Source organism: Mixophyes fleayi, chromosome 3, assembly GCF_038048845.1.
Source record: "Mixophyes fleayi isolate aMixFle1 chromosome 3, aMixFle1.hap1, whole genome shotgun sequence".
NCBI lineage: Eukaryota > Metazoa > Chordata > Amphibia > Anura > Limnodynastidae > Mixophyes > Mixophyes fleayi.
This window is the reverse complement of record NC_134404.1, coordinates 211,625,214-211,642,892: the sequence shown is the minus strand read 5'-3', so window position 1 is coordinate 211,642,892 and position 17,679 is coordinate 211,625,214. Positions and strand designations below refer to the sequence as shown.

At 44.7% G+C, this 17,679-nt stretch overlaps 1 protein-coding gene across 14 annotated transcripts in view; it reads left to right on the top strand.

Moving 5' to 3' along the window:
• The window catches only part of EPB41L2 (erythrocyte membrane protein band 4.1 like 2), a 169,051-nt gene that overhangs the window by 104,446 nt on the left and 46,926 nt on the right, over positions 1 to 17,679 (top strand). For all 14 annotated transcript variants that reach the window (XM_075203063.1, XM_075203073.1, XM_075203070.1 and 11 more), the window contains exon 9: positions 8,735 to 8,887. In XM_075203063.1, the coding sequence (XP_075059164.1) occupies positions 8,735 to 8,887 (153 nt within the window). The remainder of the gene's footprint in view (positions 1 to 8,734; positions 8,888 to 17,679) is intronic.

Here is a 17,679-nt window from a genome sequence, read left to right as displayed (position 1 = left end):
CTTCTATTATTCTTTGCCTTCCATGCCCTAATTGGTTATTGTCCTCCATCTTGCTATTGTCTCCCTGCTTATTCTTACCTGTTATCCGCTGTCCTTACTATCTTACTGTTCTGCTATCATTCTTACCTGTCTTCATTGTCCTTATTATCTCACTGTACTGTTGTTCCATGCCCTCCACACCCTAATTCGTTATTATCTTCCACCTTTTCATTGTCTTCCTGCCTTTGTTCTTACCTGTTTTTCACTGTCCCCACTATCTCACTGTTCTGTTACTCTCTCTCCCTACTATGCCTCCCCGCTCTCACTACATACCCATACTCTCCCCCCGCCCTACCTCTCCCGTTCCTCCCCGCCATCCCCCGCGCGCTGCTCATCTTGCTAACCTCATCCCCATTTCCCCCCTCTCCTCTCCCCCTTTCTTCTGTGCCCTCTGGAATGCCAGATCCGTCCGCAACAAGCTGACTGCTATCCACGACCTCTTTCTATCCAACTCCTTTAACCTTCTTGCCGTTACTGAAACCTGGCTCTCCGATTCTGATACTACTTCCCCCGCTGCCCTCTCCTATGGTGGCCTCTCCTTCACCCACTCCGCCAGGCCTGGTGCCCGCCCTGGCGGTGGAGTTGGCCTCCTCTCCTCCACCTGTACTTTTCGTGTCATTCCCCCTGAACCCTCCCTCTCCTTCTCCTCTTTTGAAGCTCACTCCATCCGCCTCTTCTACCCCATCCATCTCCGCGTCACTGTCATCTACCGCCCCCCTGGCCCCACCTCCCTCTTCCTTGACAACTTTGCTAGCTGGCTTCCTCACTACCTCTCCTCCGATCTCCCCTCGATCATTCTCGGTGACTTTAATATCCCCATCGACAACCCCACCTACCCTGCTTCCAGCAAACTGCTCACCCTCTCTTCCTCCCTTGGTCTCACCCAATGGACCTCCTCCTCTACCCACTGCCTTGGTCACTCCCTTGATCTTGTCTTCTCCTACCTATGTAATCTCTCCGACTTCTCCATCTCTCCCTTTCCTCTATCCGACCACCATCTTCTCTCCTTCTCTCTCTCCTCTTCTCCTGCTCCCCTCCCCCTGCCCAAACCTACTCTGTCCATACGCAACCTCGATGCTCTTGACCCTGCCTCTCTGTACTCCTCTCTCGATACCCTTCTTTCTCCCCTTTCCTCCCAGGCCTGCCCCAACCAGGCGGTCTCCCTCTACAATCACACCCTCACCTCCGCTCTGGACGCGGTCGCCCCTGCCCACTCCGTCCACCCCCGCTGCTCCAAACCCCAACCCTGGCACTCCAAATTTACCCGCTTCCTCCAAAAATGCTCCCGTTCCGCCGAACGTCACTGGAGAAAATCCCGCTCCCTGGCTGACTTCCTCCACTTTAAATTCATCCTTTCATCCTACAGCTCTGCCCTCTCACTCGCTAAACAATCTTTCTTTAAATCCCTCATCTCTTCCCAGTCCTCTAACCCCCGCCGCCTCTTTGCCACCTTCAGTACTCTCTTGGCCCCCTCCCCTCCCCAAACCCCTTCCTCCCTGACTGCCTCTGATTTCGCCTCCTTCTTCTCCTCTAAAATCGAGGCCATCCGACTTGAAATCTCCTCCTCCACTCTCTCTTCCACCCCTCTCACTCTTCTGTCGTCGTCCCCCCCCCCCCCCCCCCCAACCACCTTCCCCTCCACTCCTTCTGTCCCACCACCGGCGAGGAAGTCCACTCTCTCATTTTATCCCCCCCCCCCCCCACTACCTGCCCCCTGGATCCCATCCCCTCCCACCTTCTTCGCTCCCTTTCCCCCACCACCTGCTCCCACCTCGCTCACCTCTTTAATCTCTCCCTCTCCACTGGCATCTTCCCCTCCTCCTTCAAACATGTTCTCGTATCCCCCATTCTTAAGAAACCTAATCTCGACCCCACTTCTCTCTCGAACTATCGCCCCATATCTCTTCTCCCTTTTGCCTCCAAAATTCTCGAGAGGCTCGTCTGCAGCCGTCTCACCTCCTACCTTTCTGAATACTCCCTCCTTGATCCTCTCCAGTCTGGTTTCCGCCCCCTCCACTCCACTGAAACTGCCCTGGCTAAAGTCACCAATGACCTCCTCTCTGCAAAAGCCAGGGGCCACTTCTCCCTTCTCATCCTCCTTGACCTCTCTGCAGCCTTTGACACCGTTGACCACCCCCTCCTCCTTCACACCCTCCAGTCTTTCGGCCTCTCCGGCCCAGTCCTGTCCTGGTTCACCTCTTACCTTACTCACCGTTCCTTCTCTGTCACCACCTCTGGGTCTCTCTCCCCCCCCATCCACCCTTCTAGTCGGGGTCCCTCAGGGCTCTGTTCTGGGACCCTTACTCTTCTCTCTATACACCTCCTCCCTGGGTGAACTCATCAGCTCCTTCGGCTTCAGCTACCACCTTTACGCTGACGACACTCAACTATACCTCTCCTCTCCTGATCTTTCTCCCTCCCTCCTCTCTAGGGTGTCCACCTGCCTCTCTGCCATCTCCTCCTGGATGTCCTCTCGATTCCTCAAACTTAACCTTGCCAAAACTGAGCTCATAGTTTTTCCTCCCTCTCATACCCCATTCCCTTCTGACCTCTCCATCACTGTCGACAACACCTCTATCTCCCCTGTCCCACAACTTCGCTGCCTTGGTGTCATCCTCGACTCCTCTCTCTCCTTTGGCACCCACATCCTCTCTCTTGCTAAATCCTGCCGCTTCCAGCTGCGCAACATCGCTTGCATCCGGCCCTTCCTCTCCCAAGATGCCACCAAATGCCTTATCCACTCTCTGATCATCTCCCGCCTGGACTACTGCAACCTCCTCCTCACTGGCTTCCCCCACTCTCATCTCGATCCCCTTCGATCTGTCCTTAACGCTGCAGCTAGGCTTATTTTCCTCTCTCGCCGCTCCTCTTTTGTCTCCCCCCTCTACCTAGCCCTTCACTGGCTCCCATTCCCCTTCAGAATCCTCTTTAAGCTCCTCACACTCACCTACAAGGCCCTCGCCAACTCCACTGCGCCCTACATCTCCACCCTCCTCTCTATTCATGCTCCATCCCGCCCTCTCCGTTCTGCCTCTGACCGTCGCCTCTCTTCCCCCCCTTATAACCTCCTCCCACGCGCATATCTAAAACTTCGCCCGCGCTGCCCCACTCCACTGGAACAAGCTCCCTCCCTCCATCAGAACTTCCCCTAATCTGTCCAGCTTCAAACGGGCCCTAAAAACCCACCTTTTTCTTTTCTGTCCACCCCTCCCCTTAGATTGTACGCTCCTCTGAGCAGGGCCATCTCTCCTCCTGTTTCCACCACTTCTAACTCTGCTCTCCAGCTACTTAGCCCTCCTCCTCGAGGGTCCTCCACCCCACATCCACTCTCGCTCCCTCCTCCCCCCTGGGGGTCTCCCTGTCTTCCGCTCCCTCCTTCTTGGGCCCCGTCGTTTGCGGATCCTCCCTCCCCCTTCCCCGCCCTCTCTAGCTGTGCATTGAGCATACTGAGTTGCTGTGTTTACTGTACTGTGCTGTCTCCCATTGTATTGTGATTTTGTTTGTCTCTGTACGGCGCTGCGGATGCCTTGTGGCGCCTTATAAATAAATATTAATAATAATAATATTTGTATTTTCCTGTCTGAAATCCACCATAAAGAGTAAATCAGTAGTTTCTGAGAAAGCACCAGAGGTATCTAGCTGTAGATTGGGTTTCTCTCTCAAAACAAAATCAACTGTTGCCCTATTTAGTGACGCATTCTTTCTATTTTGGCTTAAAACTAGCTTCTGATCTATTTTTACATAAAAACTATCCAAAGCTACCTAAACCCTTTTACGAATTAGTAATGTTAAAACTACAAGAAGAAGCATACAGTACTTTTAATCTGACTGTACTAGGTACTTCAAAAGTTAGGTTTCATTTGTTTTATATCATAAGTGGTCTAACATGTAACATGCTATTTTTAACATACCAGTAAATCACATCACATTTAAAAGCAAAACTAGTCCTAAATATTGGAATATGTTTGAGTCATCAGAAAATGCTGGATGTAAGATGTAGTTTTTGGGAGAGTTAGACAGGAATAATGGTGACACCCATGCAATATCTGCAGCAGTACATATTTTGTCCAGTTTTAACACTTTTTCATCCCATGTGTGGCTACCTTAAAAACAACACTGATCTCATCGAAACCTTTTCAAAGATCACACTGGATGGCTCTTCAGACTTCCAAAGGGATGTTGATTGAACTGCATGGGTACTTCTTAAAGGGAACCACCTTTGATAACTCTATTGTTTAGTCCAGCACTGCAATTTTTTTGCTCCAAGGACCAGTGTGTGTATAAAGGGGCTGCAGTAGAACTTGCTTAAATATGTAGAATTTTCTAGAGAAACCTTTTGCAGTTATATCATTCTTCAAATATTGTTAAAATGTACAATTAAATATTGACCACCCTAGTAAGTTAACTAAAATGAATATCTACGCAACCAATGCACTATTCAATTGGGATTACATTGGTGTGATACTAATTACACTTTGTGAAAGTAATTAAAGTACTTGTTTTGAGTAGTCACATGGTGGAATATTCAAGCATCCAGACATGCAACACTATCATATTGCATACTTGCCAACTCTCCCGGAAAGTCCGGGAGACTCCTGAAATTCAGGTCAGGCTCCCGGGCGAGCTGGCATTTCTCCCGCATCCCAGGTTTCACCGAGAATCACGCCATTTTGGAGGGCGGCAGGTGGCGGGGCGAGGCCAATCGCCTCATTTTGGTCCCGCGACAGGGGGCGGGGCCAAAATGACACGAATGGCCTCGCCCCGCCCTCCAGTCACGCCCAAGTTTCCGGGCGTTGGCAAGTATGTAGTTTGATGTTTTTATTTTGTTTATAAACCTTCATCTGCAGCCACATCATTGGGATATTTATCCAGGAGAGTTTGTATGGGGAAAGAACGGTCACTCATAATGTACACAATTTTTTTGCTTATACAAATTGACTAATTCATTTTTTTTTTTTTGTATAAAAATTGTTTTCAGTAAGTTTGTTACAGTATGTTATGTACATTATGGTCCTTTTTTTTACTAACTAATTTTCTCACTCACATGAATTGGTTGTATAGAGGTTAATTTTCATTAACACATTAACATATCTAATATGTTAATGGAAATTAACATATTAGAGTGTGTGGAAGTCAAATAATTGGATGAAGTAAGCTAAATTGATAGTTTTACCTTGCGATTAGTACGCCATAAGTAGTGACGCAATCGCACGGATTAACACACACAATTACATTCACTTATACTTGTAAATAATACACATTTATTAAGGCTCCAATTCACATTAATTTATTAGTAAAATACATTAAAGGATATTTATACATAATATTATAGTAAAAGGTATTTAAGGTCCTCTAAAAGGTAAAGAGTTTTTGGTCTCATATTAAAGCCTATTTCACCAGTATTAACCCGGTTTCTACAGAATAGTGATCGCATCTAGCGGTCGCAAGTTGCAAGCAATATGAGATTAATATTCAAAAGTACTTTGTTTATTGGTCAGCTTTTTTAATAAAGTGTTTTTATTGAGATTTTTTAGTTACAACATACAAATAACATATTTAATATCTAATCTATCTAACATCTATCTCTGCCTATGTCGCTATAAACATTATACAGTGATATCTAGTGAACGTTTAGGGTGATGGTATCTTCATTATATTTTCACTACACTCCAGGTCAGATCAATTGTAGCTGCACAGGGCTGAGAGTTAACCATCCACCTGGTGAATCCCCAAACCCACCATATCATCCTGATGAGGGTGGGTAACATAACTTGATTCATACCAGTGGGGCCATATCTTATGGTATTTATGTATGGCCTTTCTACTTTCATACATGAACCGCTCATGCCTCCATACTTCAGTAACTAGATTATTTCCAGTGATGTACACCAGGTGGTTCAGTCGCCATCCATCCCATCCAGCTATAATAACCTTCGCCAGGGAGGTTAAGGTCAATATATATTTGAAGTGTGGTTTACTTAAATTTTCTTCTAATGTAGTACCAAATAGACAGATCTTGGGGCATAACAAAAGGGTTACAGGTAGTGAGGAGGAGATGCAGTCCCACACATGGGTCCAGAAGGACTGGACAACTGGGCATGACCATAAAAGATGCCAAAAAGTTCCCTCACTGATACCACACCTGGGGCACTCGAAAGAGGTGCGCAGTCCCATTGCATGCATTTTTGTTGGTGTTAAGTATATTCTTTACAATGTAAAAATGGATCTGCTGAAACCTAAGACAAGATGTGGCATGTCTACTTCCCTCCACCATATTCCACTTCTCATCAGAAAGAACCCCAGTTCGGTTTCCCATTTTATTTTGAGCAAATCTAATCATTTCAGGGGACAACTGAGGTGACAATTAGGTATAACAGAAGGCAGTTTATGGGTCAGTTTAAACTGGTTATTCTGTGGGAAGACACATAGGCAACAGTTGAAGTAAGTTACCCCAGGGCCATCTTAACATTACACCGGGGCCCCTAGATATAGATATAGATATAGATGTATACAGATACAGATATAGATATATAGAGATAGATAGATGTACTTGCTCAGTGACGCTTGAAGGTTTTTTTTTTTGCAGGTTTTTTTCTTTTGCAGGATTATTTATTCTCATTAAGAGCCATGCCTATGGGGCCCCCTTGCCCATGGGGCCCCCGGGCAGCTGCCCATCGTGCCCAATGGAAAAGATGGCCCTGCGTTACCCCCTTCTTTATGAAAGGTTTAAATAAACTGACCTATGACCCAGCAGTCTACTGGAGCATTGTTAACCCTAGACCAATGAAGACCTCTCTTAGTGTTCTCTTTGTATATTCGTGGCATCATCACTATTTTTGTTAACTGAAACTGCATATAAGCTCCCTGGGCATTTAGCTCCCCCTCTCTCTTCCTGATTAGAAAGATAAAGACCTGGGCTCATGCGCATGCGTAATGTATTTGGTTTATAATTTCCTGTTTATTATATTTGATTTGATTTATTGTCTATGCATTATCTTGATTTGCTGTCATCATGCTATATTTGGCTATTAAATCTTTTTGTGCGTTGAAACCACAATAATCGCATTGGACAATGCTTGTTGGTAGCGATAAAATGAACATAACATGTGGGAGCATTAATATTTGTATCCACTTTTGTAATTTTGTATTTATAGTGTGTGTTGGCACTGTTTGATATAGATAAGGCAGCACTTACAGGAGCACTTGAAGAAAAATGTTTTGTTCACTGAGGCAGTGGTCATTCCATGTAGTAAATGTGGTCTTGTCACATAGGAAGTAAGCCATGCGCCTTCCCTGTAACATATTTGGTCTCCCTTACCTCTTTAGTAACACATCTGCCTTTTACTTCTGTAATGACATATATATTGCCCTACCCTACACATTTTGAAGTAACAAACATCCCCATCCAACTCCCCTATCACTTACTGTAGGAACATTTATCTTTGTGAGTGTCCTGTTGACACCTCAAAACATTGATAAATACACTGTCTGTGTCACTGGCCCTGTGTTCGACACTACCAATTCCACAGTGCTCAAAAAGTCTGCAAAACGATCACTCGATTTCTGCCTGTTTAGTTAGTAAGTTTGAGAAGCATCTCCCTCCTAACATGGTATCAGCTGAAGAGATGTGAAAGAGTATGACAGAAATTTAGCCAAGTATAACTCCAGTCATTTCATACATGCATTCTTGAATGGCGGCAATAGCTGCTTTCTCAAAGAAGATTTCCTAAATCCGTTTTCAATTAGTGGATGTTAGTTTTGTAGTTCACAGATGTTTTACTGCCACAGGACCTGAACAACTTCCCATTAAACCTTGATTTTTACTTTGGAGCCAGGTATTTTTTTTTTGGAATAGAATTATCGCAAATAATAGAGCTGCTAAATAATGCAAATGCTAATTGTTTGGAAGTCAAAATACAGAGGCATATGGCTGGATACACCCTACTATGTCTTCAGCCGATCAAACTATAAACAGCGTTTCAGCCCAATATTGCATTAGTAACGATGAACGATTATCGTATTGTTTCATTTGATTTTTAAACTGGACTAAAAAATGTCGTTCAGAGATGGAACAATGTCATTCCAATTCTGCAATGTGTATGCATTCATGACAGGCAGTGTCCATAGATCTCTATAGAGTGTGCAGACTCACAATCTTTTCAAACAATGGTTATAACAGATGAGCACAGATCTAAAGAAAAATTGTGTAAAATGTGCTTAGTGTGTACTCCTGAATCGGCATGCTGGTCGTGACTTTTTTTTATTTTCCTTTTCTTTTTTTTTCTTTTTTAAACTCTTTCGTAAAATCATTAAGGGTATCGGGGAAATTTTGCGTAGTGTGTACTCAGCCTAACAGTCATCCCACCATTGTGCCAGAACCAGAAAGAAACAGGCAATGCTGGAGAACCCCCAAATCTGTCAGATCTGAAGCAGATTGCCACAAAATCATGAGCAGGATTTCTAATTCCGTGCTATAAGGAAAGTTTTGCTTGTAGTTATTAATCTGTTTTTCCACTTAAGGACATTTGTTGTGTGTTTTTTTTTTTAATTTATAAAATACAAAATGTAAATTTTTGTCCACGGAGTTCCTTTAATATTATGTTAGAATCCACATGTGGTTCATAATTTTTTACAGTGTTATAATTTTAACATCTACATTTTAACATCTACAGTCAATATTTATTTTATCTGTTAGGACTCGGAAGGTGTGGATATCATGCTTGGTGTATGTGCAAATGGACTGCTCATCTATAAGGACAGACTCCGAATTAATCGGTTTGCTTGGCCCAAGATTCTTAAAATTTCTTACAAGCGCAGCAATTTTTTCATTAAAGTGAGACCTGGTGAGGTAAGTTTGACATGCTAAACTCATAGCTATTACAATGCTTGATACACCTCTGTGTGTTTTAATATGGGATGCTGTTATGCTGCAGTGTTTCCAGGGTAATCCTGTCCCTGAGGCACCTGGGTTAACAGAATTAGTGCATGTAAGTGTATATCTATATCAATCTCTCTATCATAATTATTTCTTTAATTTTTCATTTATTTTAATTACTTGTTAATTTCTTTTGACTAATGTAGCCCTGCTGATCATAGTAATTTTCACTCTTTGGCCCTCTTCCTGGTAACTGTTATGTCATACAGTCTCTGAAGTTAGTCAGTGATTTCTTCTCACTGGTTTGACTAGCTAACAACACAGTAAAGCTAACCTAATTTTCTCTTTCATCCAGTCTGTGGGACACTGCTTACCATGGGTTGTGGAGGGAGCTTGGGGAGTTGGCACCTAACTAGTTAACTTTTAGTACTGCCGACAGACCCCTCACCTCTACAATCCCCCTGCCCCCTCTTGTTCAGTTTATTTTTTAGGTGCCCACGGAGTTGGGCAGTGTTTTTTAGTACTCCATGTAATTTTATTTCATTTAATTTTATTTCTTAACTTTTTACAGATGGCAGTGCTGGAGTGTGTTCTACTATAGAGAACACACTCGCAGCAGAACAGCGCAGGCACTCCCCTGTCAGATGAGAGCGGCCTGAATTTGGAGTGACAAGCGGTCTCACGGACCGCTGTCACTCCTGGAGCCTCCCCGATAACCGGCGCTGCCACTGCAGGCATAGAGCGCCGGTTATCGGACATTTCATATTACGGTGGCCATCTTGGATTCCGGAACTTTGGTGGCTAAGAAGGGGGCTATACCTGGATCCCCCCTCATGCATAGGAGGGGGCATCGGGTATTATCCGCTGCAGAGACCTCAAGGAGGTCTCCACTACTCTGCCACATTTCTTTATACGGAGAAACAAAAAAAAAAGAATCAGCTGCAGAGGCAGCATTACTGAAGGGGAAGAGCTAGGACATAGAGCTCCCACCTCCTTCCAGAGAGAGATGGTTTGTCCCAGTCTTCTGGCGCCAAGGAGTAGCCCGGGTAGAGAGAACAGATCTGAGGGAGTAGGCACCAGGATACTGCTGTTGGACTTCTCCCTTGTTTGGCCTATGGGCTAAGTATCTGATTTACTTAAACACATACTCTGTATTGCTGTGTAAAAGTGGGCTAGTAGGGGTTATACTATAGTTCTCCTACTTGCTTAAGTATTATTTGTGTTTAAGATAATTACAAGTACAACTTTTATATCTAGATTAGTTGATTACTTGTTACACTATTCTCTCCACACATTTATATCTCTCTCTGCTCGGCTAAATTTAACAATTTAGGTCTGTGTGTCTGGTGTGTCTTCCTTTATTAAGAAATGACAGATAAGGGAAAGGGCCCTATTGCAAAATATTTTAGATGTTCTAAATGTAGTGTAAAATTACCTTGTGGGCAGAAGGACCCGTTGGCGCTCTGCTCTGTCTGCGAAACAGGAGTCCCCCATGCGCAAACCCAGCACATTTCAGCCCCACTGACGGAGGAACTGGCCTGGGTGACCTCCCTGACACAGTCGGTTTCCTCTTTAGCACAGATGGTTTTTCAATCCAATCAATTGCTATCTACTGTGGCAACTTCGGTGGCTAATAATACTAGTACACAGTTAGGCCTCCCTGTTACCACAGGTTCTATTGGAACGTCTATACCAGGACCTTCCTCTTTACATACAGACCAGGCCCCTGTTCCCACAGAACCGGCATGGTCTGCAGCATTTGTGAAGGGTTTGGATAAACTAAACCAGTTACTGGAATCCCCAAACATTCCGCCTGCTATTCGTTTCCCCCCTTCCATAGAACTTAAGGATATTGCAGAAGGAGCCTGGAAACAGCTGGATAAGAGGTTCTCGGTTCCCAAAAGGTTCTCTTCCTTGTATCCATTGCAGGAGGAAGATGTGGTTCACTGGGAGAGTATTCCAAAAGTGGATATTCCAATAGCCCGATTGGCCAAGCACACTTTACTCCCAGCTCCAGGTTCTGCATCTCTGCAGGACGTCAATGACCGCAGAGTGGAATCCCAGCTGAAATCTATATTTGCGGCTGCGGGTTCTTCCTTTAGGCCCACATTTGCTTCAGCTTGGGTTGCTAGAGCCATGGAAACATGGGCAGACCAGCTGGCAGAGGCCTTACAGGACTCTGATTTACTTCCCCTGGCTTTGCATTTGAAGGAGGCATCGGGGTACCTTTATGAGGCGGCCCAGAACACAGCGGCTGTATCCTCTTCTATTCAGGCTGCATCTATTTCAGCAAGAACAACGTTATGGCTAAAATCCTGGGAAGGAGATGCGGAATCAAAAAAGTCAGTGGAAACCATTCCGTTTTCTGCAGCAGGTTTGTTCGGCCTGGAATTGGATACCCTGATCTCAAAGGCAACGGGGGGCAAAAGCACTTCCTTGCCGGTATTCCCTAGCAGGAGCCGAAACCCTCGGGTCAGCTCCTTTCGTTAGCCCTTTCGGGGGACCTCCTTGCCTAGAGGACAATCCTTTAGAGGCAGGCAGCCCAATTCCCGAGGCTCCTCTCCCAGGGGGAGATCATCGTTTGCAGCTAGACGCCAGGCCTCCAAAACACATGAGAAGCCTGCGTCCTGACGACCACTCTGTTCTTCTGGAGGGGGCGCCAGTGGGGGGACGTCTGTCTTTGTTTCAGGAACAGTGGGCAGTGTCCTCCCAAGATCCTTGGATTCGGGGCATTATATCAGAGGGGTACAGGATAGACCTGCTGGGCCCGGTTCCACATCGCTTATTCATGACTCCGCTCCCCCGAGATCCATCAAGAAGGCAGGCCATACAGGATTGTGTTGCCTCTCTTCTTTCTCAAAGAGTTATCTGCAGGGTCCCAGATTACCAGAAAGGACAGGGGTTTTATTCAAACCTGTTTCTGGTCAAGAAGCCGGATGGCTCCTTTAGTCCCATCCTAAACTTAAAGGGCCTCAATGTGCACTTATGGGTGGACAAATTTCGGATGGAATCCCTAAGGTCTGTAATCAACGGCTTAGAGAAGGATCAGTTTATGGCGTCCATAGACATAAAGGATGCATACCTCCACATTCCCATTTGGATCCACCATCAGTCTCTTCTAAGATTCTCGGTGGGATCCTTCCATTATCAGTTTCGGGCCCTCCCCTTCGACCTCTCAATAGCGCTGAGGGTTTTCACGAAGATCATGTCAGGTATCCACCTGCAGGGAGTTCCGGTCGTGCCTTATTTGGACGATCTGCTCATCAAATCCTCCACAGAAAATTGCTTACGTCATCACAAATCCCTCACCTTGGCGGTTCTCGAGGGCCATGGATGGCTAATAAATTTTAAAAAATCCCAGATGGTTCCGTGTCAACACATGGTTTTCCTAGGGCTCATTATGGACACCAGCCAGCAAAGGGTGTTCCTTCCTGTCGAGAAGATCCGTTCTATTCAGAGTATAGCAACTCAGGTCTTGTCTTCTCCCAACCCCTCAATGCACTTGTGCATGCGGCTGCTGGGAAAGATGGTGGCCTCCTTCGAGACCATCCCCTTCGGTCGAGCCCATTCTCGACGTTTTCAGTGGGATCTATTGACAAAATGGTCAGGATCTCACCTACGCTAGGATCTTCAAAGGATCTCTCTATCTCCGAGCACGAGAGAATCGCTTCAGTGGTGGCTGATTCAGGATCACATGACAGTGGGCAGGTCCTTCGCTCCATGGTCATGGATCATAGCCACGACGGACGCCAGCCTGAAAGGTTGGGGGGGGGGGGGCGGTAATCCTGCACCTCCGGCTCCAGGGACTTTGGTCGGTTCAGGATTTGGCCCTATCAATAAACGTGCTGGAGCTGAAGGCTATTCTTTTGGCCCTCCGGGGGCCACCCTGGCAGAGTTCAGTCCGACAATGCCACGGCCATGGCATATGTCAACAGGCAGGGAGGAACCAGGAGTGCAGCGGCAATGACTATTGCAGCTCAAATTTTGGTTTGGGCAGAACAGAATGTTCCAGCTATATCGGCAGTATACATTCCAGGAATAAGAAATTGGGAGGCCGACTACCTAAGTCGAAGCCAGATGATGCCGGGGGAGTGGTCACTCCATCTGGAAGTTTTCCAGTCTCTGGTTCAGAGGTGGGGTCTTCCGGACATAGATCTCATGGCCTCCAGACACAACAGAAAGGTTCAGAGGTTTTGCGCAAGGGTAAGAGACTCCTTAGCGGTGGCAGTGGACGTTATGACAATGCCATGGGAGTTCAGGTTGGGATACCTGTTTCCTCCGATCCCCATGCTTCCTCGCGTACTCAGACGAGTAAGGCAGGGCGTTCTGCCAGTAATTCTAATAGCTCCCTCAAGGCCGCGCCGAGTCTGGTACGCGGACATAATCTCTATGACGGAAGAACAGGGTTTTCGTCTTCCGTCTCGAGACGACCTTCTTCTGCAGGGTCCCTTCCGTTACCAGAATATACCTCAGCTCACTTTAACGGCATGGCTGTTGAAGCCAGCCTCTGGAGTACTAGAGGTTTTTCCTCCAGCGTAGTGAACACTATGATGCGAGCCAGAAAGCCAGTTTCAACTCTCATCTATCACCGGATTTGGAGAGCCTACATCAGATGGTGTGAAAATAGGACATGTCACTCGTCCTCCTTTCGTCTCCCTCGCTTGTTGGCTTTCCTTCAGGATGGCCTGGAAGCAGGGCTTCGGTTAGGTTCTCTAAAAGTCCAGGTATCGGCTCTTTCAGTATTTTTTCACCTGAATTTAGCGGATTTACCAGATATTAGGACTTTCCTCCAGGGAGTCTTGCATATTCAGCCTCCCTATGTTCCGCCTACAGCACCATAGGATCTCAAGCTGGTACTGGATATGCTTAAAGGGCCTCCTTTTGAGCCATTGCTTGTGGCAGATTTGAAGTGGTTGACCTGGAAGGTCCCTTTTGCTATATTGGCTATTCCATCTGCACGTAGGGTTTCGGAATTAGGAGCTCTGTCTTGTCGGGAACCATATCTGGTTTTCCACGAGGACAGAGCGGTGTTAAGAACCCTCCCTTCCTTCGTTCTAAAAGTAGTTTTGGCTTTCCATCTGAACCAGGAAATTGTAGTTCCGGTCTTCTCATCTACCTCTCATTCGGATCAACAGTCTATGGAAAAGTTAGATGTGGTTAGGGCTCTCCGCATTTATGTCAAAAGAACTTCTCAGATTAAACGTACTGATTCCCTGTTTGTTCTTTATGATGCCAATCAGAGAGGCTGGCCAGCCTCAAAACAGTCCATTGCAAGATGGATTACGGCAACCATTAAGCAAGCTTACATAAAGGCTAACCGTCCTGTGCCGGAGAGACTTACGGCCCATTACACCAGATCGGTAGGGGCGTCGTGGGCACCGAGGAATGGGGCTTCTGCAGACTAGCTTTGCAGGGCAGCTACCTGGTCCTCTGTCCACACCTTTACAAAATTTTATCAGTTTAATGTTTTTGCATCCGCGGATGCAAATTTCGCTCATAGTGCTTTACGAGCGGGGTTTTCAGAGTAGTCCCACCCTTAGGGGGCTGCTTTAGAACGTCCCCATGGTATGCAGTGTCCCCCAGACTGGATGAAAGAGAAAAGAGGATTTATGTACTTACGTTAAATCCGTTTCTCTGATTCCGTCTGAGGGACACTGCGATCCCTCCCTTCTGCTTTTCTTCTGTGTGCTCTTGTTTGATTGGCCTTTTCTCCTTGGGCTTTTTAATTAACTGAACAAGAGGGGGCAGGGGGATTGTAGAGCGGAGGGGTCTGTCGGCAGTACTAAAAGTTAACTAGTTAGGTGCCAACTCCCCAAGCTCCCTCCACAACCCATGGTAAGCAGTGTCCCCCAGACGGAATCAGAGAAACGGATTTAACGTAAGTACATAAATCCTCTTTTTGCCAGTGTGAGCAATTGTTGTGTAGCCAATTCTGGTCATGTGTTAATGACCTATTAGCTCACTGCTAAGGGCGGTGTGTGGCCTCAGTCAGATCACGGCCCACGGAAAAATAACATATTACACACCACTGCTGTAATTGGTTCACCCCATAGTCATAGCTATAGTGAATGTCTTGTAAAGAAAACAAGTGAACAGTATGTTAACTTTTGCAAAAACAAAAAAGAAAATCATTGCACACTCCCTAAGGCTAAGGAACTTCATTCTATTCATGGCCATATGGAAAATCAATTTAATTCTAAATGAACTCCAGCGTAAGTTTCCAGCAACAATCGCCTAATTCAGATGCCAGAATTTGTTCTTTTCTTAAAGTTATTTAACACCTAGAGGTCTAAGGATATGGATTGTCTCCATAGAAACAATTATATTTTCCCAATTAAAGCTGACAGTTCCTGAATTAGTGTCAGCCTTAACAAAGTATTTATTTTTGCATTCAGCGTGCTTTCAAGAATACAGAAATGTGAATCGTATTTTAATCATGTGTTCAAGTTAAAATGCTGTTTCATTTGTTAAAATGTATGTTTGTTTATAGGCACAATAATAATAAAAAAAAGTGTGTATTTTTATATGCCAGGTATTGAAATCCTAAATCGTTCCATCCCAGTAAGCTCCAGGGAACCATTGCTTCCCAGTATATAATATGAAATATAAGGAAAGCAAACAATTTTCGTTTCTAATGTCCATCTTGGTGATTATGTATTGAGCAACATTTCTGATTTTGTTGTCTAACCACAAAATACTAATATCTTTTAATTAAGATTTGTTTTTTCTGAAAATCCAAGCCTTTGAAGTACATACATTTTGAATCTGAAAGATAAGAATCATGTCGACAGTTTGTAATTTTCTAAGGCCTAAGTAAATCCTTACTGGAAGATTGCAAATTTGCAACAGCGGCTCAATATACCTGTGCAATGGCCTAACAGAGTATATGGAGAGAGCATTTTTTTCTGTATTTTTAAATGCTCTGTTGCTTGTCAAAATTATATTTAGTTAAATCCTACAAGCTACACATTTGCTCGTCAAAGAGGATGGTAAAATTTAATCTGTATTCAAACTTTTTTTTTTTTACTGTAATAGCTGTTTACCGTGTTTCAAATCTACCCTCCTTGACTTTCAGATTTCAAGGCCATATCCTTTCATCAGTATTAGCTTAATATTCAAATACATCAGCCTGCATCTCCTCTAGTTTTCTTATTACTTATTCAACATAAGGGTGACCTTTGTCACCCCTAAAAATTGCTGTAGCCATGTCGCCCTGGAGACAGTATTTAGGTCTGACCCAGAAGTTCAGGATATAATATTAAAAAAACAGATGCTTAAATGATTGTGTCTTTTGATGATGACATTTTACTAATGCTAACTAACCCAGAGACTTCTCTTCAAGCTAGTTTTACAGTATTGTAACCAGTGGTAGAAGTGGAAATTGTAGATGGTATGGAAAATTTCACTGAACAGCTGGGGTTTCTGTGGGGCCACCAAGGACCCACACACTTTAGAAATTTTGCTAGTTTTAACATACCAAAAAATGAATTACCTGTATCCATAATTTGTTTTTTTATTTAAATTAAGTGAATAAATACAATACTTTATACGTTCTATACAGACACAATACTACAGGACTTATATGTCAGTAGACCCCCATCCTCTATGTACAGATGGGGGTCCACATACTTGCAGAACCCCTCTACACTGTATGTATGTGTGTGTGTGTGTGTGTGTGTGTGTGTGTATATATATAATATATATATATTTAGATATAAACTATAATTATAAATTACTGGGGTCTTTTTCGTGCACTGCGGGACATACGTCACTTACGTCAGACTTAATTGGAGACTGGAATTAGCCTGAGCCAGAAAATATTGAGGTTCTGTCCGAAGAGTCAGCCCCCATCCTGAGGAGAGCTCACCCAGACAGGTGCAAACAGATGTAGTCCTGTCACAAGGTGTGCAGACAGGGCGCAGGGGGATGAGCATGATCTTCATTGCTCGCAGCATAGCTCATCTGTACTGACAGACTGATTGAGGGGCGCTCTGGCACCCTTAGCTTAGGGTCTGAGCGTTTCAGGATGCAGAAGTGGCTGTAACTTACATAGCGCTAGTCTCTGCTTGACCTCGGTCATTGGCTGACGCGGGAGGAGAACCGAACTCTGGAACCACCATTATATCTTGTGAACGTCGAGCAAACCACTTTGTACCCTCTCCCCCTGCAGAGCATCTCTCCACTCCTTGCACACACTAAACAGGCCCTGAAACCCATGTAACATGCAGAAAAGCTGTCATGATGATTGGAAGATCCATTTGTTGCCAACTGGAGAAATTGAGCAGGAGCCTTTAATTGCAGCTCCTAATTGTTTATAGAATATATAAGCAGTTATGAGAAGTGCTGGTATATCATCATATCGTCCTATACTGGCCCACTTCAACTGCTGATTACAACAATACAGAAAAATTTCATCCTATAAACTAAATACCACAAAATTAAAGCACTCAGTTTCAGTATTAGAATAGTACTCCTTAAGCCACTTAAAGGATAATTCAGATATTGCTGGCAGAAGTTGTCTCACAAAAATATCTAGGAATCTAGAATGCCTTTCTCACCATCCATTTTAGATGCCAAAATTTCCCTCTGTTATTAGCTGAAATTAAGCACATACTAAAAAACCATCCTTCAGTCAAAATATTTTAATTGACTCTGCTAAAAGAGGAGCAACTACATTCACCTGGTGCAAACACTAATTAAATATAGTAACTTGCATATCCCCGCATTATTGAAAAAATTGGAACAAGATATGCAAAGTAACTTTA